This window comes from Scyliorhinus canicula, chromosome 8 (assembly GCF_902713615.1).
Source record: "Scyliorhinus canicula chromosome 8, sScyCan1.1, whole genome shotgun sequence".
In the NCBI taxonomy this organism is placed as follows: domain Eukaryota; kingdom Metazoa; phylum Chordata; class Chondrichthyes; order Carcharhiniformes; family Scyliorhinidae; genus Scyliorhinus; species Scyliorhinus canicula.
In genome coordinates this window covers 135,453,384-135,479,613 of record NC_052153.1, presented here as the reverse complement: position 1 = coordinate 135,479,613, position 26,230 = coordinate 135,453,384, and the positions used below count along the sequence as shown (strand labels likewise).

General features: G+C 47.5%; 1 protein-coding gene across 1 annotated transcript in view; it reads right to left on the bottom strand.

The window, feature by feature from the left end:
• Positions 1 to 446: 446 nt before the first annotated feature.
• Positions 447 to 26,230, bottom strand: part of LOC119969923 (arrestin domain-containing protein 3-like) — an 88,385-nt gene continuing 62,601 nt past the window's right edge. The window contains exons 4-7 of the mRNA XM_038803894.1: positions 18,753 to 18,813; positions 12,902 to 13,052; positions 2,019 to 2,121; positions 447 to 1,011 (exon numbers count right to left, since the gene is read on the bottom strand). Of these exons, the coding sequence (XP_038659822.1) occupies positions 728 to 1,011; positions 2,019 to 2,121; positions 12,902 to 13,052; positions 18,753 to 18,813 (599 nt within the window). The 3' untranslated portion in view covers positions 447 to 727. The remainder of the gene's footprint in view (positions 1,012 to 2,018; positions 2,122 to 12,901; positions 13,053 to 18,752; positions 18,814 to 26,230) is intronic.

The window sequence follows — 26,230 nt, the reverse complement described above, 5'->3', positions numbered from 1 at the left end:
ATGTTTTCTAGAAGTCAGCTGGGAAAACGTCCCGTCCCGGCTCCTTCGCCACCTGTATGGAGTTAATACTCTCTATGACTTCTCCCAGTTCTAGCGGTGCTTCCGGGCCCTGTCTTCTATCCTCCCCCACGACTGGCATGTGCAATCCATTGAGGAACTGCTTCATCCTCAAGTCCCCTGCTGGTGGCTCGTAGGTGTACAGATACCAGTTGAAGGTCTTGAATGCTTTGTTGCCCTTTTTCTGGCTCTGCTACTAGTTTGCCTCTGCTGTCCCGAATCTGGGTTATTTCCCTCGTGGCTGCCTGCTTTATCAGCTGGTTAGCGAACAGGCGGCTGACTTTGTCTCCGTGCTCGTACAGGGTCCCCAGTGCCTGGTGGAGTGGGTGCTCTGCTTTCCTCGTGGGGAGCAGGCCAAAGTCCATTTGTAGCTATTTCCCCTCCGCCAGGAGCTCTACAGTCGGGGCCTCAGAGGATCGCCGGTCCACTTTCAGTATGGAGTCGACTAGCTATTGCCTCGGCATTCTCTCTTCTCTATCTCTCCGTGTTTTGATAGCGATAATTTGACCTTGATCACAGCCTTCAGCGCCTCCCAGTTCGTGGAGGGTGAGACCTCCCCATTCTGGTTAGTGGAAGGTGAAGGCAAAGAAACTGCAAAGTGAGGGAATCTAAAACAGTGGGGTAAGGCTTCTATTTTAAAGGCCTTGTGTTACTATGTGTATTGTTAGCACTAAAGAGTAATTGAAAAATCATCTACCATCAGTGAGTATTCCATCTGGATAATGTTGCAGTTTATCAGCGTAGGAGGCACAGGTGGAATTTTCAGTTCCATTCCGTTCCAACTATCTGTTTGCCGGCTGACAACCGGCTCTCCTTTCAATTTGGTTACAAGTTCTGTCGACTGGATTTTCTGTCCTGCAGCATGGAATGTCTCTGTTTGATAAATGCATGCAGTTGGCACCACTTTGCGGGAAGAATAATTCTCAATTTCAGCATATATTTGAATCGATTCACCTGTAGAAGGAACAAATCCCACAATGCAGATTATTTTTTACATTCCATCTGGACTCCCCAGCAGTCTCATTGAAAAATAAATGAGGGACTTCCGGTGGTGGCCATGGAGTGAGTGCTCGCATATATGGCAGCTCCCACTCAAAGTGGTCTTTTTGGGGCCTTTACACCGGTTTGTCGCAGGAAGCTTGTAGGAAAAAGGTACAGAAGTGAGAGCAGAAGAGAGTGACCACTAGTTCATGGAGCTGCGGTCCAGAAGTGCCCGGGAAACAGCAAACCACTATTGGGTTGCTGAAGGTGCCCCCTTTCAGACCCCCCCTTCACTCCTCCTACCCTTGATACCCCCCTTCAGACCCACCTTCCCCCTCCACCTCTTCATATCCACCCTTCAACCTCCCACCCTTCATACTTCCCCTTCACCCTCCGTTTCATGGACGTGGCCCCCCACAGTCCCCTCTCCTTGGCAGTGTTGCTGGCATCCTGGCAGTGCCAACCTGGCACTCAGACACTGCCCCTGGCATCATGGCAGAGCTCATGGAACCCTGGCAGCGCCAATATGGCACCCAGCTCAGCACTGCCAGAGCGCCAGGACCATGTCCCCGCCCACCGGGGGCTCCAATTGCCTCCAAGCCCCCCAGCATTCCCATCACATCTGGTTTCCATTTCTAGAGGCCAGTACTAATTTGCGGCAGCGTGAGGACTGGCCGGCAGGGCTGGTGAATTCCGGGAGCATGGAGACTGCGGCCTCGAACAGGCTGTGCATATTTAAAAGAACCTAATGACTCATTTAAATATGCTGAACTGAGTGATCCAGATCGCATCTGGCGTAGCGGGTCAGGTACACCGCACATGGCTCAATCCCTGGCGTGAAACCTGTTGTTGGCATCTCCTGTGACGGGATCAGCGCCGGGTACAATGCGGTGGAAAAATCACGCCCGTCATGTGGACTGGTGAAAGTAATTAACAGTAATTAAAGGGGAAGAGAAAATTAAAGATGTTCTGATTTTTACCTGACATGTAGGCTGTCCGTTCAATTGCGACATTAAGAGTTATTGGTCCTGAGGCACAGCAGCAGCAACAAATAGTTTTCCCATCTGTAGCGACCTGTGGTGACTGAAAAATCAATCGAAAGCATAGTAAATACTTCCCCTTCCATCAAACTCAGTTCTTTCAAGATGGCACAATGGCTAAAAATTTCCTCTGTTTGCCGGGTGAAGCAGCATCATTAACCCATGTCTAATAAACAAGTTTAAATATTTTGTTAACAAATAACACACCAAGGAAATCTTCCCGCATGAATAATAAATCACCTAAAATCTCAGACTAAATAATTTTTATATCAGGCTATTAGTGATATGTCCAGAGAGCTTTATTACTGATGGAACCATCAATTCACTAGACATGTGCTTTAAGATATGAACAGTGGTTTTAATCTACTTACGACAGAGCCAGCCTGTTCCACGTTGAACTCTCGATGAACTGAACGACTGGCTCTGAGCATTGGTATTTATACAGCAGTCCAGGGGGAGGAGTCGTGGGCGGAGCCAAGGGTGGAGTCCTGTACAAACTCCTAAGCATTCCCAGCGCTACTCCCCCTAGTGGTCGGGCAATGCTTATCAATGCATGGTCTCATGTATATACAATACAGTGTGAATTACGGAATTACATTCACCACAATTACAGGCATCGAAAAAAATGCTGGAAAATCTCAGCAGGTCTGGCAGCATTTGTAGGGTGTTTACAAAAATGCGAAATATGTCATTTGAAACATGAAGGTCTGATGATAATACCCAAGGAACATGTGAAAAAGCAAAGTAACAGAAAAGATCCTATAAACATAAATGTAATGAAAAGCGAAAAAATGATATAGCAGAAGGCCCTCGAAGGGTTAACTGCAGACAAAGGTTCTTTAGAATGTAGACAGCCATTACACACAGGCCTTGAGCTAATGAAGCAGCTCATGCTGTAACCTGATACCTTTAGTTAAAGTCGGAGAAATTTTTATAAAAAAGTTAAGTTTTAAGTTACATAAAGGGAATGAGTTTTTTTACCCTTTAATAGAAGTTAATTAGTTTAGCAAGCAATTGATCAGAATTGCCAGAATCTTAAGTTTGAATTACTTGAAACAAAATTTATTTGTGAATGATAGAAACTTAATGACACCAGTTAAAAGTGGAACTCTGGAGAGAACAGTTGATTTTAATGCAGAACAATTCACTGCAGCTAACTGCTTCTTTTCAAAAAGCAGTCAACACCTTTTTGTAAAATAGCAAAAACGGAAGAATATAACTTGAAACATTTAGGAATACAAAAAAATACAATGCTTAAAAAAGATAAGGGATTGAAAGGCTGGAATGCCACAGAATAATTAGCAGGAAGCCTCCCTGCCAGTGATCTGACAAACTAAGGTCAAGCTTAACATGAAAGCATTCTCATGTTAGACATTACGGAAACTAGATGTAGAAACAAATGGTCAAAACAAAGCTTTGCGTTAAGGTGCAGAAGACAATACTTTAAAATAATGTCAAGTAATCAGCAAGGGTGATATATATCCTGAATCGCTCTCAACCAGATACACACTCTTACTTTCAGCCAGTAGAGTGATCTCGGTCATTGGAAGGACTGAACACGAACACCGAGCAGAACCACAAAGCAATCGAGAGAAAACCAACAGATAAAGAAGAGAGATTGTCAAAGAGGCCCAGGAAGGTCTGATCAGCCAACCAGGAGAATCCAGAAGCAAGATCTTTTTACTTTTCTGGAAAGACAGTGATTTTATCTTTTAAAAGGAAAAATAATAATAAAATAACTTAAAGTTTTAACCTGAAACAGTAGTTATTACAAAGTCTACTACTTACATAGCAACACGGGACCCAGGATCAGTGCTACTAAGTGGCAAGTAGATAAAATTCTTCTATGAAGATACAGGTTATGCCAGGGGATAACCTGAAACACTAGTTTGACCCGAAAGCACCGCCTAAGTCTGCATATGAGTCAGGGAGTGAGAATCCCTGTTCACCATTTAGAATATCTTGACCCTTTTTTGGTATAGGGGGAATTCTAAGAATAGTGGCGAGTTTTTTACAACAAGGGAGAGAAAAGAGCTAAAGTTTCGAGTCCAGGTGATCCTTTGCCAAAACTAAAGACAGAGAAAGTGGGAAATATTTCTACTGCGCAGTGAGAATGAAAGATGGGGCAGCACGGTAGCATGGTGGTTAGCATAAATGCTTCACAGCTCCAGGGTCCCAGGTTCGGTTCCCGGCTGGGTCACTGCCTGTGCGGAGTCTGCATGTCCTCCCCGTGTGTGCGTGGGTTTCTTCCGGGTGCTCCGGTTTCCTCCCACAGTCCAAAGATGTGCGGGTTAGGTGGATTGGCCATGCTAAATTGCCCGTAGTGTCCTTAAAAGTAAGGTTAAGAGGGGGGGGGGTTGTTGGGTTACGGGTATAGGGTGGATACGTGGGGTTGAGTAGGGTGATCATTGCTCGGCACAACGTGGAGGGCCGAAGGGCCTGTTCTGTGCTGTACTGTTCTATTTTCTATGAGTGGGGGAGGGACATATGGAAATCCTGTCGGAGAGAAGAGCAGTACTTCTACAGGGTAGGCATTCCTGGAAGAGAAGTGGCAGTGAGTTAAGCACTGGATAAAAGCAAATTACTGCGGATGCTGGAACCTGAAACCAAAGAGAAAAAAACAGAAAAATCTCAGCAGGTCTGGCAGCATCTGTAGGGAGAGAAAAGAGCTAATGTTTCAAGTTCAGACAACCCTTTGTCAAAGCTAAAGACAGAGAAAGTTTATTACAGGCATGTTGGTCTTGATATTTATCAAGGTAGATAGGGAAGGTGATGGGATGGCAGAAAATAGCTGATGAACCCAGCAAAGTCAGCAAGAGGCACTGATTAATTTAATGGCAGGGCCACATTTTCATTGTTTCCTACTGGCTTTGGCCAGGCAGCCATCTTACTGGTACAGGAAAACCAGCGACAGGAAGCCACAATCAGGGAACGATGGGAACATTCTCCATTCTCGGATCAGAGACTTATCTGTACCATTGCAGGATACAGTCAACAATTGTATAACCCCAAAATGAAAAAAATACAAAACAGCACAACGTAGTTCTAAGGGAACATTCCTCAATACATGCAAGGACCTGTAAGACTAGTTCTGCAGCCTTACCATAATTATAATCAGGAGATACACTCCTCAGAAAAGAGGAGAAAAGATAAGCCAAAAAGAGAATGGCAACCAAATGCCCTCCTGCATTTTGACCCAACCCATGAATACCCAAACCCCTCACCCACCTCCATGCAATGATGGCACTCAAATCTATCATGATTAAAGTATGATTACTAAAAAAAGCTATGTTACCATCATAAATGTAGGGAGAAGAAGAAAAGATGGATATCCATCACATGGTCCAACGACCATACCACTTACACAGCACACCTCTCAGCTACAAGGAGCACATTGAAGGGTGTTTCTATTCAGATAAATGGAAGCCCCCAAGACTCTTAAGGATAAATATTCAGTATCATGCTCAATTTTTAACACCTCCGTGCTGACCTAATAAATAGTAACTTAAGATCAGACAAGAAGTATTATGATAAAGAGAGTCCGAAAATTTCAACAAGCTACAGACAGTTACTCCAAATTATTGCCTTCTATGGACTTCACAAAAGTCACGGCCTTAGCTGGATTGCTGAATGTCTTTAAGTTGTCAGATATCACCCTCAATGTCGCAGGATAAAACAGGATATAATTCACCCCAACAATCTTGATTAGTTTTCTAACTTCAACAAAGCCTTTATGATTCTGTTGCATCGATGCTGAGAAATCTCAGAAGCATGAGACCCTTGCCCCCTTATGGAGCCAGGTCCCTCCACCTCCAGTACTTTCTGGCGATCCTTGAAGTTATGAAAATGGATAAATACAGGCTACGGATTTTGGTTGTTCCTTGGCCTCAAGGACAGGATGTGATGTACCCTTTCCAAGTTGATACATCCAGCCTTTGCATCCAGCTTAAGAAAGCATGGATCTTACCAATAGGGATCTTACCATTTTCTCTTTCTGGCAAACTGGTGACCCAGACATTTTTCTTCCTATCTCGGTTCGCCATATCCTCCAGGATTTCTAAACATTGAATGCGCGCCGGCGGGAATGACAGAGGCGCAGTTACCAACGCCCCCAGACTGGTGCCCTTGCATGAAGCCGCCTCCATATGCTCCCATGCCGACCCCTCCCCCACCACCCACTTCCTGATCATTGTATATTCGCCGCCCAGTAATAGTTACTAAAATTTGGCAGCGCCAGCCTGCCCTCTCCCTGACTCCCTGACTACCTTCCTTACTCGCGGGGTCTTGCCCGTCCAAACAAAGCCAGTGATCACTTTGTTGACCCGTTTAAAAAAGGACCACAGAATAAATATGAGGCGACATTGAAACACGAACAGGAATCTCAGGAGGACCGTCATCTTCACCATCTGCACCCTCCCAGCCAGTGACAACGGAAGCGCGTCCTACCTCCGAAAATCGTCCTTAATTTGGTCTACGAGTCGAGTCAGATTTAATTTATGCAGCCGGTCCCATTCCCGCACCACATGAATGCCTAGGTACCTAAAGCTTTCCCCTACTAATCTAAACGGCAGCTCCCCCAATTGCCTCTCCTGTCCCCTCGCCTGGACCACAAACATCTCACTTTCCCCCATATTTAGCTTACACCCCGAAAAACGGCCAAATTCCCCTAGAATCCTCACGATTTCTTCCGTCCCCTCTAATGGGTCCGATACATACAGAAGCAGGTCATCTGCATAAAGCGAGACTCTGTGCTCCACCCCCCCCCCCCCCCCCCCCCCCGCCCCCGCTTCCAGCCCCTTCCAGCCCCTTGAGGCTATCAGAGCAATTGCCAACAGCTCTACAGCTAGCATGAACAACAGTGGGGAGAGGGGGCATCCCTGTCTCGTCCCCCGGTGCAGTCGAAAATAGTCTGATGTTGTCCTATTCATTCATACACCTGACACAGGAACCTGATACAGCAACTTGACCCAGTCAATAAAGCCCCACCCAAATCTGAACCATCCCAGTACCTCCCACAGATAATTCCATTCTACCGAATTAGCAAAATCGTGACCTGTGACATCGTCTGGGGCAGCACCCCTCTTTCCCTTGTATCATTGAACATACTCATCAACACCGGCCCCAATATCCCAGGGAACTTTTTATAAAACTCCACCCATTCGGCCCCGAGATTTTACTCAACTGCATGGCCTTCAGACCCTCCACTATCTCTTCCAACCCAGCCCTTCTACCAGCTCCCTGTCCACCTTTGGGAAATCAGCCTCACCAAGAAGTGCCTCATCATTAGGGGCTGGTCTGCACTAAATCACTGGCTTTTAAAGCAGGCCAGCAGCACGGTTTGATTCCTGTACCAGCCCCCCCCCCCCCCCCCCCCCCCCGGACAGGTGCCGGAATGTGGTGACTAGGGCCTTTTCACAGTAACTTCATTGAAGCCTACTAGTGACAATAAGTGATTTTAAGGGGCTGGTTTAGCTCACAGGGCTAATCGCTGGCTTTTAAAGCAGACCAAGCAGGCCAGCAGCACGGTTCGATTCCCGTACCAGCCTCCCCGGACAGGCGCCGGAATGTGGCGACTAGGGGCTTTTCACAGTAACTTCATTGAAGCCCACTCGTGACAATAAGTGATTTTCATTTCATTTTCATTTTTTCATCCCCTCCAGCCCCGTAGGGGGTTCCGACCTATACAGCCTACTGTAGAAATCCCTAAACGCCTTATTCAACCCTGCTGAATCTCCGACCAGGTTCCCATCTCCATCATATACTTTCCATATCTCCTTGGCTGCCTCCCTCTTTCTAAGCTGCTGTGTAAGCATTCTGCTGGCCTTCTCTCCATATTCATAGATTGCCCCCCTCGCTTTTCTCAGCTGCTCCAACGCCCTCCTTGTGGTTAACAAGCCGATCTCGACCTGTAGCCTCTGCTGTTCCCTGAAAAGTCCTGACCCTGGGGTCTTCGATTATCTCCTATCAATCTGTAGCATCTCCTTTACCAGTCAGTCCGTCTCTGCCCTGTCCACCTTCTCCCTATGGGCCCGTATCGAGATCAGCTCCCCTCTGACCAGCGCCTTCAGTGCTTCCCGGACCACCGCTGTTGAAATTTCCCTCATGTCGTTGACCTGCAGGTAGTTCGGAATACATTTCCTCAGCTGCTCGCACACCCCTTCATCAGCCAAAAGTCCCACATCTAACCTCCAGTGCGGGCGCTGGTTACTGTCTTTACTAACCTGCAAGTCAACTCAGTGCAGAGCATGGCCTGAGATTGTGATTGCTGAGTACCCCGTATCCACCACCCCTGCCAATATGTCCCTGCTCAAAATAAAGAAATCAATCCAGGAGTACACTTTATGCACGTGTGAGTAGAAGGAGAACTTCTTCACCCTCAGCTGCCCAAATCTATGTGGATCCACCGCCCCCCCCCATCTGCTCCATGAACTCCATGGCACCCTGTCCATTTTCAAGCTTGACCGGTCCAAGCCAGGGTCAATAACTGTATTGAAGTCCCCTCCCATGACCAACCTGTGGAGTCCAGGAACGATATCTTTCCCAGCATCCTCTTTATAAACTCCACATCATCCCAATTTGGCGCATACACATTTACTAATACCACATGCACCTCCTCCAGTTTCCCACTGACCATAATGTACCGACCTCCCACATCCGAGACTATTCTACCCGCCTCAAATACCACCCGCTTATTGATCAGGATCACGACCCCTCTAGTCTTTGAGTCTAGTCCCGAGTGAAATACCTGACTGGCCCAGCCTTTCCTCAATCTAATCTGGTCAATTACTCTAAGGTGCGTCTCCTGCAACATTACCACGTCCGCCTCCAGTCCCCTAAGATGCGCGAACACACGTGCCCTCTTGACCGGCCCATTTAACCCTCAAACATTCCAGGCGATCAGCCTAGTTGGGGGGCTCATAAGAACATAAGAACATAAGAACTAGGAGCAGGAGTAGGCCATCTGGCCCCTCGAGCCTGCTCCACCATTCAATGAGATCATGGCTGATCTTTTGTGGACTCAGCTCCACTTTCCGGCCAGAACACCATTACCCTTAATCACTTTATTCTTCAAAAAACTATCTCTCTTTACCTTAAAAACATTTAATGAAGGAGCCCCAACTGCTTCACTGGGCAAGGAATTCCATAGATTCACAACCCTTTGGGTGAAGAAGTTCCTCCTAAACTCAGTCCTAAATCTACTTCCCTTTATTTTGAGGCTATGCCCCCTAGTTCTGCTTTCACCCGCCAGTGGAACCAACCTGCCCGCATCTATCCTATCTATTCCCTTCATAATTTTATATGTTTCTATAAGATCCCCCCTCATCCTTCTAAATTCCAACGAGTACAGTCCCAGTCTACTCAACCTCTCCTCGTAATCCAACCCCTTCAGCTCTGGGATTAACCTAGTGAATCTCCTCTGCACACCCTCCAGTGCCAGTACGTCCTTTCTCAAGTAAGGAGACCAAAACTGAACACAATACTCCAGGTGTGGCCTCAGTAACACCTTATACAATTGCAGCATAACCTCCCTAGTCTTAAACTCCTTCCCTCTAGCAATGAAGGACAAAATTCCATTTGCCTTCTTAATCACCTGTTGCACCTGTAAACTAACTTTCTGTGACTCATGCACTAGTACACCCAGGTCTCTCTGCACAGCAGCATGCTTTAATATTTTATCGTTTAAATAATAATCCCGTTTGCTGTTATTCCTACCAAAATGGATAACCTCACATTTGTCAACATTGTATTCCATCTGCCAGACCCTAGCCCATTCACTTAACCTATCCAAATCCCTCTGCAGACTTCCAGTATCCTCTGCACTTTTCGCTTTACCACTCATCTTAGTGTCATCTGCAAACTTGGACACATTGCCCTTGGTCCCCAACTCCAAATCATCTATGTAAATTGTGAACAATTGTGGGCCCAACACGGATCCCTGAGGGACACCACTAGCTACTGATTGCCAACCAGAGAAACACCCATTAATCCCCACTCTCTGCTTTCTATTAATTAACCAATCCTCTATCCATGCTACTAATTTACCCTTAATGCCATGCATCTTTATCTTATGCAGCAACCTTTTGTGTGGCACCTTGTCAAAGGCTTTCTGGAAATCCAGATATACCACACCCATTGGCTCCCCGTTATCTACTGCACTGGTAATGTCCTCAAAAAATTCTACTAAATTAGTTAGGCATGACCTGCCCTTTATGAACCCATGCTGCGTCTGCCCAATGGGATAATTTCTATCCAGATGCCTTGCTATTTCTTCCTTGATGATAGATTCCAGCATCTTCCCTACTACTGAAGTTAAGCTCACTGGCCTATAATTTCCCGCTCTCTGCCTACCTCCTTTTTTAAATAGTGGTGTCACGTTTCCAATCCACCGGGACCACCCCAGAGTTGAGTGAATTTTGGTAAATCATCACTAGTGCATCTGCAATTTCCCTAGCCATCTCTTTTAGCACTCTGGGGTGCATTCCATCAGGGCCAGGAGACTTGTCTACCTTTAGCCCCATTAGCTTGCCCATCACTACCTCCTTAGTGATAACAATCCTCTCAAGGTCCTCACCTGTCATAGCCTCATTTCTATCAGTCACTGGCATGTTATTTGTGTCTTCCGCTTTGAAGACCGACCCAAAAAACCTGTTCAGTTCCTCAGCCATTTCCTCATCTCCCATTATTAAAACTCCCTTCTCATCCTCTAAAGGACCAATATTTACCTTAGCCGCTCTTTTTTGTTTTATAAATTTGTAAAAACTTTTACTGTCTGTTTTTATATTCTGAGCAAGTTTACTCTCATACTCTATCTTACTCTTCTTTATAGCTTTTTTAGTAGCTTTCTGTTGCCCCGCAAAGATTTCCCAGTCCTCTAGTCTCCCACCAATCTTTACCACTTTGTATTCTTTTTCCTTCAATTTGATACTCTCCCTTTTTTCCTTAGATATCCACGGTCGATTTTCCCTCTTTCTACCGTCCTCAACTTCGCCGATCAGCCACCCCCTTTTTTGGGCCCGCCTCCAGCCCATGCTCCATGCCTCCAACAGCCGCCCCCAGACAGCTCTGCCCCCAACCTCCTCTCTTTCCCATAGCCCAAGTCCCTCCATCGTCAGCAGAACATTTACCCCTCCTCCCCCTAATAACAACACTCTGTAACCCAACCCCTTTAATAAACCAAACATATGCACACACCCCACTGCGCTTCCATGAGCTAGATTGCCCAGCTAGCTTGGTGGCCTCCATCCCTGGCGCCGGATAGTCTCCCACCTATTGTCCCCCCCCCCCCCCCCCCCCCCCCCGCTCATACAAACATACTCCAACATCAAACAATCCCCACACAATTGCCCGACAGAAAGCACCAAGATCTAAACAAGCACACCTTCATCCCCCAACAGTGTAAATGAAAACCTTAACTCACTCAGCTCTACCGCTGGTCCTAAATCTATGCAAAAGGCATTGCAAAGACCTTCCACAAGACAAAAAATGAGAAACTTTTTTTAAAAGAACAGAAATAAAACATGAACATTGCAGCAAAGTTCAAAAGTTCTCAGTCCACCACCAGCCCTTTTCTTTTCGCGAAGTCCAGCATGTCCTTAGGCGATTTGAAATAAAAGTGCTGTTCCTCATGCGTGACCCAGAGACGGGCCGGATACAACAGTTCGAACTTCACCTTTTTCTTAAAAAGGATCGACCTAATCTGGTTGAAGCCTACTCTTCTCCTGACCACCTCCACACTCAGGTCTTGGTAAACCCGTAGGATACTGTTGTCCCACTTCCAGCTCCGTGTCTGCTTGGCCCACTGTAGAATGCGCTCCTTATCCGAGTATCTGTGGAATCTCACCACCATTCCCTGGGTGCCTCCCATTCGTGAGTGCTCTGTGAGCCCTGTCCACCTTCAAGGGCCGTGAGAATGCCCCATCTCCCAGCAGCTTCTCAAACATGTCTACGATGTATGCCCCAGCGTCCGCTCCTTCGGATCCCTCCGGGAGCCCAACGATTCTCAAGGTTTGCCATCGGGACCTATTCTCTAGGTCCTCCACCTTCTCCAGGAGCTTCTTCTGCTGGTCTCTCAGCACCCCCACCTCCAACTCCACCACAGTTTGATGTTCCTCCTGCTCAGCTAGCGCCTTCTCTACCTTCTGGATCACCTGATCTTGGGTGTCCAATCTAAGCTCCAGCCGCTCAACTGACTCATTTATCGGGTCCAAGCAGTCCCGTTTCTGCTTAGCAAAGCCTTCCTGAATAACTTGCATCAGCTGCTCCGTAGACCGCTGTGTCGACAAACCAGAGATCCGGGCCTCCGTCATGCTGTCTCCTGCTGCAGCTTCAGCCCAAGCCTTCTCTGTCTTTCTGTTTCTGCCTTTAAGAGCACTTCTAGTCTTTCTCTCCATGCACCGATGTGGGAATTCAGTACACAATTGCCTCTGTCATCAGTTTTACAATTCAAGTCCGGTAGAAAATCGAGGGAAAAGGTCTAAAAGTCCGACCCGAGCGGGAGCCACCAAATGTGCGACTTACTCCTTCATAGCTGTCACCAGAATACCCTCACCCCCTTCTTAAACCCTCAATGACATGCTGAAGCTGAATTTTCACAGTGAAAAATATTTGGGACTCCTCAACATTGACTTCTGTCTGTCCTAAATACTCCTGTCTGCAATACGTATTTTAAACGATTGTTTCAAATACCTTAATGAATCTTCCCTCGTGTCCAGCCTGACCAGAAGTTGCAAGCAGTGTTTTGTGAGTGGAGAGCACATGTGCTAGCAGTTTGAAAATTGACACCTTGGTTTACCAACAGTACCACATAATTCCAAACAACTTACCAACAGCAGAGGAGAGTTGATGTCAATCTGGTCAACGACAGTAAACATTTCTTTCACTTTTGTTCTCATTTTCCATGGCCTGTGCAGTTTGGCTGTCATCCAATACCTTATATTGCCATGAACACTGTGGAAGGAGGCAGGAAGTGGTGGTCTGTCAGGAAGAAAAGGTATCATGGCGCATCAGTGACACATAATAGAATACTAATTTAAATTGTTTAACATCAATAGAATGATATGCAATCCTAAAGTAGAATCAGTCTTGATGGGATACCAGGGACAGAATTCTACAGTCCAGCCCTGTCAGCAGGATATTACAGGGTCTCTGAGGTCCGTGGATTTTTCATTGGCTACCACATTTTCCGGCCTTATTCCTGTCACATCGGGGCCGCAGAGCTGTGCCCTGCGAGTTAGGTTTTCTCCCATCAGACATCCGCATACTATCCCTACTTGATGTTGCTGTCTTCACTTCATCACACAGAATGTGAAGCACTGAAACAGTTCATGCTGGTATTTATGCTCCACTTGAGCCTCCTCCCATATTTTCTTATTCAGCTGAATCAGAATAACCCACTATTCCGTCTTCTGGTTATCCTTTCCTTTAAATACATCTGTACTATTCTACTTTACCACTTTCTGTGGTAATAAATTCTATTTTCACCATTTCTGGGTGAAGAGGATTCTTCTGAATTATTGACTTCAGTTGTAGGTGACTATGTTATATTGTTGGCCTCTTGTTTTTCTCTTTCCTTCAGTGGAAACATTCTCTTGATGTTTACACCATTGAAACCTTTTTCAATTTTAAAGAGCACTGTTAGGTTATTCCCCCATACTTCTCTTTGCAAGGTTAAAGAGATCAAGCCTGTTCATCCTGTCATGTGAGAGTACCTTTAAGAAATGGATGTTTAAGCAATGTACCTTTAAGAAATGAGGCAGCTCATATTACTGAAGTGATGTCAGAGGGTGGGGGTAGCTGAGTTGAGCTCACTTCTGCTTTTTGGGGCTTTTGGTTTCAGTTTGAGAGAGCAGCTGAAAAGTGCCAGGCTGGTTTGCTGTGAGCTGTTTAAAAGGAGAAAGCCAGTTTTGAGAAAAAGAGCTTGGGTGTGTCTGTGTGTTTGCAGTAAGCTGGATCTGCGGTGATCTCTGCCAGGAAAGAATATCTCTGAATCATTTGGGTGATTTAAACTCATAATAGTAATGTCTTTAACCTGATGTGTTTCTGTTTAAAGGTGTTAAGTCTTTTGGAGGTTTGAAGGAACATTTTGAGGGATTATTTAGGGTTGTATTATTTTCGGGGTTATCTTTGAAGTAAGTGGTGTTAAGGAATCCAATGTTTATTTAAAAAGCTTAAGTTGAATTCATGGAATAAACATTGTTTTGTGTTTAACAACCCACGTGTCCATAATTGTAATCCCACACCTGGAGAACAAGCCGTGTGCTTCAAAAGCAACAATACATTAAAGGGAGAGGTTGGTTGAACTCCATGATACATTTTGGGGTTCTGAAAATGCCGCTCCCATAACAATCCTTTCCTGTTAGCTTTATGATTACATTTTTGTTTCCATCTTTTGCTAGTTGGTCAGGTCAAGAAGGAATTGACTGCTAAGTACTACTGGCTGAAAGCCCCATGACAGGGTCATTGAGGCTGTCGAAATAGAGTTTGCTAAATAATGAGTGCAGCCTCTTTGCGCCAAAAACAGTCACGTTGTGTGAGAGGAAGCTGAATGACTTTGCAAGTGACCAATGGAAGTCCTACATTGCTAGCTGCAGAGGTTGGAGCTAGGGAGTTGAGGTAAGTGTCAGAGTTTAGTGAGGTGGGAGAGGGAGGTATTAATATGCCTTGTTTTCCTAACTGCTTCCACAGATCAGTGGGGGCAGGAACAAACCAAACTGGAGAACTGGGAGTTAAGCCGCAGCAGTCCTATAACATCAGGCGAACACGCCCGTGTGATATCAGAGGTGAGTGATTAGTGGGTGAGTATTCTCTCCTACAGTTTCTAACTTGCTTTGAGAGAGAAGGCTAGGTTGGAAACAAATTAGAGTGAAAACTAAAGATCAGTAGGTCGGCACATGGCACAGTGGTTAGCACTGCTGCATCACTGCTCCAGGGCCCCGAGTTCAATTTCAACCATGGGTAACTGCCTGTGTGGAGTCTGCACGTTCTCCCCATGTCTGCATGGGTTTCCTCCGGGTGCTCCGGTTTCCTCCCACAGTCTGAAGAGGTGGATTGTCCATGCTAAAATTGCCTCTTAGTGTAAAATAGAAGGTTAGGTGGGGTTACTGGGCTATGGTGATAGGGTGGAGGTGTGGGTTTAGAACATAGAACATAGAACATACAGTGCAGAAGGAGGCAATTCAGCCCATCGAGTCTGCACCGACCCACATCAAACCCTCACTTCCACCCTATCCCCGTAGCCCATTAACCCCTCCGAACCTTTTTGGTCACTAAGGGCAATTTAGCATGGCCAATCCACCTAACCTGAACATCTTTGGGCTGTGGGAGGAAACTGCAGCACCCAGAGGAAACCCATGCAGACACGGGGAGAATGTGCAGACTCCGCACAGACAGTGACCCAAGCCGGGAATCGAACCTGGGACCCTGGCGCTGTGAAGCCACAGTGCTATCCACTTGTGCTAACATGCTGCCCATTAAGTAAGGTGCTCTTTCCAAGGGCCGGTGCAGACACGATGGGATGAATGGCTTCCTTCTGCACTGTAAATTCTATGATTCTATTGATGAAATTGAAAACCTAATTAACTAAAATAGGGATGCAGGGCCAAACAATATGTGCTAGCTGCAGCATATGAGAGCAGGTGGACCCCATTGTGGTTCATAGTGACCACATCTGTAGGTGGTGGAACTTTGTTGTAAAAGATGTTTGGTGTAGCTTTGTTAGTAAAGGATGGGATCCATGCTGTCGTGAGAAATGATATTGACACTGAAAATCAAAACTTGGAATAAATCTGGGTAGAAATAAGAAACCCTGGAGCATCTCGACAACTAGGATTCCTACATCAGACTCCTATTTAGTGACTACAGATCCACCTTCAACACCATAATCCCAGCCAAGCTCATATCCAGCTCCAAAATTAGGACTTGGCTCCTCTGGAACTGGATGCTCGACATTCTGACCCACAGACCACAATCAGTAAGAATAAACAACAATACCTCATCCACGATAGTCCTCAATACTGGGGCCCCGCAAAACTGTGTACTTAGCCCCCAACTATACTCCCTGTACACACACGACTGTGTGGCAGAATATGGCTCCAACTCCATCTACAAGTTTGCTGATGACACGACCAAAGTGGGTTGGATCTCGAACAACGACGAGTCAGAATATAGGAGGGAGATAGAGAACCTAGTGGAGTGGTGTAACGACAATAATCTCTCCCTCAATGTCAGCAAAGCTAAAGAGCTGGTCATTGACTTCAGAAAGCCAAGTACTGTATACACCCCGGTCGGCATTAACGGGGCCAAGGTGGAGATGGTCGAAGGGCTTCAAATTCATAGGTGTGCACATCACCAAAAATCCACCCTCGTCAACGCTATGACCAAGGAAGCACAACAACGCCAATACTTCCTCAGGAACCTAAGGAAATTCGGCATGTCCACATTGACTCTTACCAACTTTTACAGGTGAACCATAGAAAGCATCCTACCTGGCTGCATCACAGCCTGGTACGGAAACTGCTCGGCCCAAGACCGCAGGAAACTTCAGAGATTCGTGAACACCACCCAGTCCATCACACAAACCCGCCTCCCATCTATTGACTCTATCTACACCTCTCGCTGCCTTGGGAAAGCGGACAGCATAATCAAATACCCCTACCACCCGGCTTACTCACTCTTGCAACTTCTTCCATCAGGCAGGAGATACAAAAGTCTGAGAACACGCACGAACAGATTCAAAAACGGCTTCTTCCCCGCTGTTACCAGACTCCCAAAAGACCCTCTTATGGACTGACCTCATTAACACTGAAGAATAGCCGGGTGGCCAAGAATCAGGGGAAAATGGACGGCAATCGGGGGAAGGTAGCCGGGGGGGATCGGGGGGGGGGGTTACGGGTTCGTTATGGGGGTTTGTTCTCATGGTTTTATGCTTGTTTCCTTTTCTTGTTAATTTATTGTTTTTGTATTGGAGGAGAGGAGTTACTGTTTTTCTCTGTTGTGATAAAATTTGTTGTTGAAAACTTGAATAAAAATTATTTAAAAAAAAAGGAAGGACAAAGCCGCAAGCGACAGTCTGATGGCAAGCTAAGGCCCAAAACCAAATTGTAAATAAATGCCTATAAACATGTGCCTCGGCCATATTGGGGAATGTAAAATATGTATGCCGGTTAAAGGGGGTGGCCACAGTTGTTATTATGAAGATGCTTGCCTGTAAATATACATGTTAATTTTTGCGTGTTTTTTCTAATAATTTGTAATTTGTTGGATATAAAATATGAAAACTCAATAAAAAACATTTCTAAAAAAAAACACTACACCCCTGTATGTTTCACCCGATAGCGGTGTCTTTGTATTTACATTGCGTACCTTGTGTTGTCCTATTACATTTTTTTTCATGTACTAAATGATCTGTTTGAGCTGCACGCAGAAAAATACTTTGCACTGTACCTTGGTACTCGTGACAAAAATAAATCCAATAACAAAGGAAACAAATCCTTGGTAGGAGTGAGGTCCCCTAATAGTATTGGGGATTTGTTAAGAAATACAGATGCATAGAGACTGGATTAATCAAATTGGCAAGGATAGCCTCGAGAGAGAGAGTTTGTCGGAGTGTATTAGAGATAATTGGTGGGATTCTCCATTGCCTGACGCCGATATCGTAATCGATGATTGGGGGGAGAATCCCTGTTTATGACCAAATCGGGGGCTGCGCCAGTTTTCGGATGCCCCGTCCCCTCCAAAATGGCATCATCGAGGATGCTGCACGCCGTTGAGACGGCCTCAGGATGTGACCTGGAGACCCCTCCAGATCCTCCGCCCCCGGTGGGCTGAGTTCCCGACGGCGCAGGGGACGTGTGCTCTCAGTTTTCGGGAACTCGGCATGGCCGCTGTGGACTGTGTCCAGCGCCGCCACAGTCGGGGGGCAGCCATGGTGCTGGCTGGGGGTCTTTGGCGAGGACTGGTGGGGGTAGTGAGGGGGTGGCGAGGGGGTGTCTAGGGGGGGCACTATCTGGCAGGTCAGGTCCGTGCGCGGCCAGTGCCATGTTGTACAGTGCGACCGCTGCAGGTCATCGCCGTGCGCATGTGCGGCCATGGACCCAGCAATTCTCCAGCTGTTTATATCAGGAAGGCCGTGTGGTTTAAGTGGCACAGCTGCTAACCCCTCACCAGTCGGAGCATCGGTGAGGGGGGGGCACCAACTTTCTCGTTGGAAAGCTAGACAGATCCTCTGGACATAACCTCAAAATTGGAGAATCTAGCCCAATTTCTCGACAACAATATGTTGTCGAACCAACCAGGGAGCAGGACCTTTTGGATTTATTATTGTGCAATGAAATGGGAGTAATGGTCGGCGCAACATCGAGGGCCGAAGGGCCCGTACTGCGCTGTAGTGTTCTATGTTCTAATTCATGACCTTGTGGTTAAAAGATCCTCTCAGGAAGAGTGGTCATTGCATGACTGAATTTCAAATTCAGTTTGAGGACAATAAACTGGAGTTGTCATGAGGAAAGATTTGACCTGAGTAGACTGGGCAGAAAGAATAAAAGGTAGGATAGTTTATGAACAGTGGCAGAGTTATTACAGGAGATATTCAATTCCTCCCAACACAAACCAGCCATCCAGCCAACTGTGTTCACCGATCCTTCCTTGTAATGTTAAATTACACTAATACTGACTCACGTTAATACAAAGCTGAACGGAAATTCATGTCTGCCGGGAGGTAGAACTTGTTCAGAGCCATCTGAAAAAAAGCAAATGCCATTGAGTTAGTTCATAGAATCATAGCATTCCTATAATGCAGAAGGAGGCCATTCAGCCCATCGTCTCCACACCAACCCTCTGAATGAGCACCCCAACTCGGCTCACTCCCCCACTCTAGCCCTGTAACTCCATAACCCCACCTAACCTTTGGACACAATGGGCAGTTTAGCATGACCAATCCACTTAACCTGCACATCTTTGGACTGTGGGAGGAATTTAGAACATAGTATTTAATTCCAGTGCACAACTGCTGGCATCTCTGTCAGGTAATAGGAAAATCTCAAGTGGTAATCAAACCAGCACCCTTGATGCACATTTGCATTTGAGGAACCTTTTACTAGGGTCCAAATTGATTGTGTGGGACCCTTTCCTTGGATGAAAATTGGGAATCAGTATTTGTTGACCAAAATGAATGTGTCTACTAGATTTCTGGAGGCCATTCCATTCTGGAATATTACAGCTGAGAGGATTGTAGAGGAGTTAACTAATTTTTTAAACAAAATACAGACTACCAAAAGAAATCCAATCAGATCAAGGATCCAATGTTATGTCGAAATTATTCAGGTAAGTTGGAATCAAACTTTAAAGACCATGTTGAGGGTCTGGAGTCAGGTTAATGAGAGGATTGGGACAAAGGAATTACAGTTGTGGGCTAGGATTCTCCTTTCCGGGGACACGCCAGTGGGAAAACCGGCGCCAATGACTCCAGTGCCAACGGGCCCTCAAGGTGAGGATTTCTCACCGGCCTCGGGGGCTAGGTGGACTCCGGAGAGGTTGGCCGCCACTCCAGCCGGCGCCGAAGGGACTGCGCGAGTTCACGCATGCGCCAAAGGGCTGCTGTGATCTCGTGCATGCGCGGAACTGCTGGCGTGTTTTGGCGCATGCGCGGGGGGTTATCTTCTCCGCACTGGCCATTGTGGAGCCCTACAGGGACCAGCGTGGAAGGAAGGAGTGCCCCCATGGCACAGGCCCGCCCACAGATCGGTGGTCCCGGGCCAGGCCACCGTGAGCCCCCCCCCCCCCCCCCCACCGAGGACTGCCCCAGCCGACCTACCTGCCAGTTCCTGCCGTGTGGAACCATATGTAAACCACGACGGCGGGACTGGCCAAAAACAGATGGCTGCTCGGCCCATCGGGGCCTGGAGAATTGCTCGGGGGAGGGTGCTACAAACGGCCCCTGACCGGCGTGGCGTGAACCCCGCTCTCGCCCGAAAAACGGCGCCGGAGAATACGGCAGCCGTCGTCGGGGCAGCGGTGTGGGATTCGCCCCACCCCCCAGGGATTCTCCGACCCGGCGGGTGTTTGGAGAATCTCGCCCGTACTATTTGCAATTTGGGATGCACCTAATAAATCAACAAAATTCAGTCCATTCAAATTGACTTTTGGTCATGAGGTAAATTGATTAAGGGGAAATTGGTTAGTCAGAATACTGAGACCACCTTGTTGGACTATGTGTCAAACTTTAGGGAATGAGTTCTGCAGAAAATTCATGCCCTATTTTAACAGTGTGGTTGCTCCACTGACTGAACTTTTAAAAAAAGCACAGTAAATTTCATTTAGATGCCAAAATGCCAGGAAGAATTTGACAACCTGAAAACTGCGTTAACCTCTGCACCAGTTTTGGTAACTCCAAATTATGACAAACAATTTAAAGTGTCCATTTATATGTGAGTGGTGTGGGCATTTGTGCTGCACTGGTACAAGAACATTGGAACTGGAGTCGACCATTCAGCCCCTCAAACCTGTCCCTTCTGACTCCATGCACAAGTTCCCACTACTGTCCTTGACCAACCCTAACCTCACCCTGGTCATTCTTTTATTTCTCACATGAGAGTAAAAAGCCTTGGGGTTTTCCTTGATCCGACCCACCAAGGATGTCTCATGCCTCCTCCTAGCTCTCCTAAGCTCTTTTTTAAAGCTCATTCCTTGCTACCTTGTAACCTTCAAGCGACCCAACTGAACCTTGTTTTCTCATCCTTACATATGCTTCCTTTTTCCTCTTGACAAGACATTCAACCTCTTTTGTGAACCATGGTTCCCTCACATGGCCATTTCCTCCCTGCCTGACAGGGACATACCTATCAAGGACACGCAGTATTTGTTCCTTGAACAAGCGCCACTTTTCATTTGTCCCTTTCCCTGACAGTTTCTGTTTCCATCTTATGCTCCCTAATTCTTGCCTAATTGCATCATAATTGGCCCTCCCCCAATTATAAACCTTGCACTGCCGTATGGCCCTGTCACTCTCCATTGCAATAGTGAAAGACACCGAATTGTGGTCACTATCTCCAAAGTGCTCTCCCATAAAGAAATCTAACACTTGGCCTGGTTCATTATCCAGTACCAAATACAATGTGGCCCCACCTCTTGTTGGCCTATCCACATATTGTGTCAGGAAACTTTCCTGCACACACTGTACAAAAACCTCCCCATCCGAACTGTTCGACCTATAGAGTTTCCAATCAATATTTGGAAAGTTAAAGTCACCCATGACAACTACCCTGTGACCTCCACACCTATCCATAATCTGTTTTGCAATTTCTTTCCTCCACATCTCTATTACTATTTAGGGGCCTAGAGAAAACGCCAAACAACGTGACCGCTCCTTTCCTATTTCTAACTTCGCCCCATATTACCTCAGTAGGTAGATCCCCCTCGAACTGCCTTTCTGCAGCCATTAAACTATCCTTGATTAACAATGCTACTCCTCCACCTTTTTTACCACCTTCCCTACTCTTACTGAAACATCTATACCCTGGAACTTCCAACAACCATTCCTGTCCCTGTTCTAACCATGTCTCCGTAATGCCCACAACATCATAGTCCCAGGTACCAATCCACGCTCCAAGTTTACCTACCTTATTCCGGATGCTGCTTGCATTGAAGTAGACACACTTCAACCCACCTTCCTGTCTACCGGTATACGCCTGCGACCTTGATACCCTCCTCAGTACCTCACTACCCGTAACAAATTTCCCTCCCAGGATATTGGTGCCCCTCTGGTTCAGGTGCAAACCGTCCTGTCTGTACAGGTCCCACCTTCCCCAGAATGTGCTCCAATTATCCACGTAACTGAAACCCTCTCTCCTACACCATCCCTGCAGCCACGTGTTTATCTGCACTCTCTCCCTGTTCCTCAACTCGCTAGCACGTGGCACCGGCAACAAACCAGAGATGACAACATGGTTTGTCCTGGCTCTCAGCTTCCACCCTAGCTCCCTAAATTCCTGTTTTAAATCCCCGTCTCTTCTCTTACCTATGTCGTTGGTACCGATGTGTACCCAGACTTGTGACTGTCTCCCCCCCCCCCCCCCCCCCCCCCCCCCCCCACTATTCAACACTGGCTTCTGGATTACAGCTTGTTTTCTCATCCCCTGACAAATTAGTTTAAACCCCACCGAAGAGCCATAGCAAATTTCCCTCCCAAAATATTGGTGCCCCTCTGGTCTAGGTGCAAAGGTATCAAGGTCGCAGATATGAAGATAACAAAGGTATAGAAAGACCTGTTGGTTATTTTTCCAGACAGCTATATACTCATCAAAATAAATATTCGATAGTTCAGAAGGAGACATTGAGATGGTATTGGGATTACAACATTTTTTACATTTATGTTGCTCACAATTCATCAGAGGCAATTGATTAAACATGCCATAATCCATTGACGTTTTTAGAGAAGTTTAATGATTGAAATGCAAGACTAGGGACTTTAGGTTGCGGCTATGCGGAGCTAAGCCGCACGTTCGGCAGCTCCCGCCAGGAATGGATTTTTGGGCTCTTTTAAGGACCCCCAGTGGTACTTGATCGACGGTTCCTGACGTGGGAAGGTGTCTGCAGCGGATCTCCAGTGTTCTACGGTCTGGACCAGGAGTGGGGCCAGCAAAATAGCAGTGGCAGCGCCTAAGAAAAAGCGGGGGAAGAAAAACAAGATGGCGGCCGGCGGAGGCCTCGAGAAATGGAGGCAGTGGGCGCAGGAGCAGCCGGAGACTCTCCAGCGCTGCTTTCGGGAGCTAAAAGTGGAGCTGCTAGACTCGCTGAAGGCTAATACAGACAAGCTGCTGGCGACGCAGACAGCCCAAGGGGTGGAGATCTGGGAGTTCCGGCAACAAGCCTCCGAAAGACAGGATGAGGCCGCGGCCCTCACGGTAAAGGTGGAGATGCACGGGGCGCTCCATAAGAAGTGGCAGGAGCGGTTCGAGGAGATGGAGAACCGGTCGAGGCGGAAAAATTTGTGGATCCTGGGCCTCACGGAGGGGCTGGAGGGGTCAGACCTGGGGGCCTATGTGGTCGTCTTGCTGAACTCGCTGATGGGAGCTGGGTCCTTCCAGGGGCCTCTGGAGCTGGAGGGGGCCCACAGAATACTGGCCAGGAGGCCCAAGCCGAATGAGCCATTATGGCGGTGCTGGTGCGGTTCCACCGGTTCGTTGACCGAGAGTGCGTGCTTAGGTGGGCCAAGAAGGAGCGGAGTAGCAACTGAGAGAACACGGTAGTGCGGATCTACCAGGACTGGAGTGCGGAGGTGGCTAAGCAGAGGGCCGGGTACAACCGGACGAAGGCGGTGCTCCACAGAAAGAGTGTGAAGTTTGGCATGTTACAGCTGGCGCGTCTGTGGGTCACCTACAAGGACCGGCACTTTTATTTTGAGTCCCCGGAGGAGGCGTGGGCCTTTGTGCGGGCCGAGAATTTGGACTCTAACTGAGGGTCGGGGGTTTGTAAATAACTGTGTTAACTTTTGGTGGGGGGGGGGTTCTCTGTTTCAATCTGTTTCATGCTGTTTTAAGCTGATTGTGTGTTGTTTCTAGGGCGGGTGGGGCGCTGTCTTATTTGCGTGGGTTCGGTGGATGGGCTCGAGTTGGGGGGTAGACTTGGAGTGTGGGGAGCTGGTGGTAGGGGCCGACAATGGGGGCTACCCTCGAGGAGGCGGGGTCGGGCAAGGGGAAAGCGCGGGCTTTTCTTTTGTTTCCCGCGCTGAGGGTATTTGGGGGCGGGGTCGGAGTTGAGAAGCGCGGGCTTTTTTCCCGCACGAGAGCAGGAGAGGGAAGAGGAGGGTCTGCGGATGGGTATGGGGGAGGAGAAGTAGCCCCACGTTGGGAGGGGTCGGAGGTGTGGCGGGAGCCGCCGGGGTCAGCAGAAGTTAGCTGGCTCACGGGAGTGCTATGGAGGGAGTAACGCGGCTGGGAGGGGTCCTAGCCTGGGGCGGGGGGGGTGGGGGGGAGGGGGGGGTACCGGGTTGCTGATGAAATGGCCAGGAAGGAGATGGGGTATGCAGGGGGGGCCGGGGTGGGGGTTTGCTGCCGTGGGGAACGGGCCGAGTGGGGGGCGCTGGCCTGGGACGGGCAGGGGATGGGTTATGGCTAGTCGGCAGGGGAGGGGGGCAGGGAGCCCTCTGATCCGGCTGATAACTTGGAATGTGAGGGGGCTGAATGGGCCGGTCAAACGGGCCCGGGTGTTTACGCACCTGAAGGGGCTGAAGGCGGACGTGGCTATGCTCCAGGAGACGCACCTGAAGGTGGCGGACCAGGTTAGGCTGAGGAAGGGATGGGTAGGCCAGGTGTTCCATTCGGGGCTGGATGCAAAAAATCGGGGGGTGTCGATTCTGGTGGGAAAAAGGGTGTTGTTTGAGGCGTCAAAGGTGGTGGCTGACAGTGGAGGGAGGTATGTGATGGTTAGCGGCAAGTTGCAAGGGGAGCGGGTGGTGCTGGTGAATGTCTATGCCCCAAACTGGGACGATGCGGGTTTTATGCGGCGCATGTTGGGCCGCACTCCGGATCTGGAGACGGGGGGGCCTGATATTGGGGGGTGACTTTAATACAGTGCTGGATCCCCCATTGGATCGATCCATGTCCAGGACGGGCAGGAGACCCGTGGCGGCTAAGGTGTTGAGGGGGTTTATGGATCAGATGGGAGGGGTGGATCCTTGGAGGTTCGCGAGGCCGAGGGCCAGAGGGTATTCATTTTTCTCCCATGTGCATAAAGCCTATTCCCGGATCGATTTTTTTGTTCTGAGCAGGGGGCTGATTTCGAGGGTGGAGGATGCCGAATATTCGGCCATAGTCATTTCGGATCGTGCCCCGCACTGGGTGGACCTTGAGCTGGGGGAGGAAAGGGACCAGCACCCGCTCTGGCGCCTGGAGGCGGGGCTGCTGGCGGATGACAAGGTGGGCGGGCGGGTTCGGGGGTGTATCGAGAGGTACTTAGAGGCCAATGAAATGCAAGACTATTTAGATGGAGTTTATTGCTAAACCATTTGACTTTAACATTATATATGCAGCAGGACGAGAAAACATGATTGCAAATGATTTTTCAAAACTTTGAAATAGAAGAAAAATGGAACATTCAAAGTTGAGAAGGAAAGACTGAAATAGATTATACTGATATTTAAATTTGCATCCATAAATATGACAAGTTTTGTATCATATAATGTAAAAGCCGTGTTTAGTAATGAATAGTGTTTAGTTGAAAAGGCTTTGAAAAATTAAGCAATCTTTTCATATTGCTGATTCATTTTTTGTTTGAGGGGTGAGGTGTGGCAAATGTAGAAATTGTTATATATGATATTTTATATTTGTGGAAGTAATGTTATTTAAGGCCTCTGTTAAGATATATATTTGTTGCAGTAAAATTATTGAAGATTCTAGGTCAAGGTATCCAGACTGTGTCTGAGAAAGCTGTCTTTAAGAATTCGTAAAAAGTGAGGTAACCATGGTTTCTAACCATTCACGTGTTTCCATACTGAAGGCTAATGGGACATTTTTATAATTATTGGAGGTTCTGTGGAGAGTAGATAATTTATGGTGGAGTGGTGTTTAGTCCTAGTGAGGCAGGTGATAACTTCATTGCAGTGTTAATGTAAGCCTACTTGTGACAATAATAAAAAGATTATTAGAGAGATTATTATCTTAGTGGGACACAGATGATGTAATTAATGGGAGGAGCTAGTTCTCTGTAGTTTTACAGTTTGCCATCGGATTTGAGTCTGACAAGACAGAAGGATTTTAAGTTGAACACAGTTTTGCCAAATGCTGCTAGGTTGAGTAGAAGCCCATTGGTTCTTCTTCTGAAAGGGTCTTTCTCTCCAAAGATCTCTACATAACTGAGCAAATAATCTGTTTCTTAACTTTATTTATAAGTGGCATTTGACCTGTATTGAGTTGCTTAATTGGAGTTAGTAGCAGGTATAGATAGTCAGCCAGATTCTCCATTCATGAGACTATGGGCGCGATTCTCGCAAATGCGGAGAGTCGTAAAGGCTGCCGTGAAACTGGCTGTGTTTCACGGCAGCCTCCGCGCCCCCTCCCGGGACCCGATTCTTCCCCCCGGGCGGGGCTAGCATCGCGGCCCCGTGAAGCACGGCATCACAGGCTTAGCGACCGTTGCTAAGCCCGCGCGCCAAGTGTCAT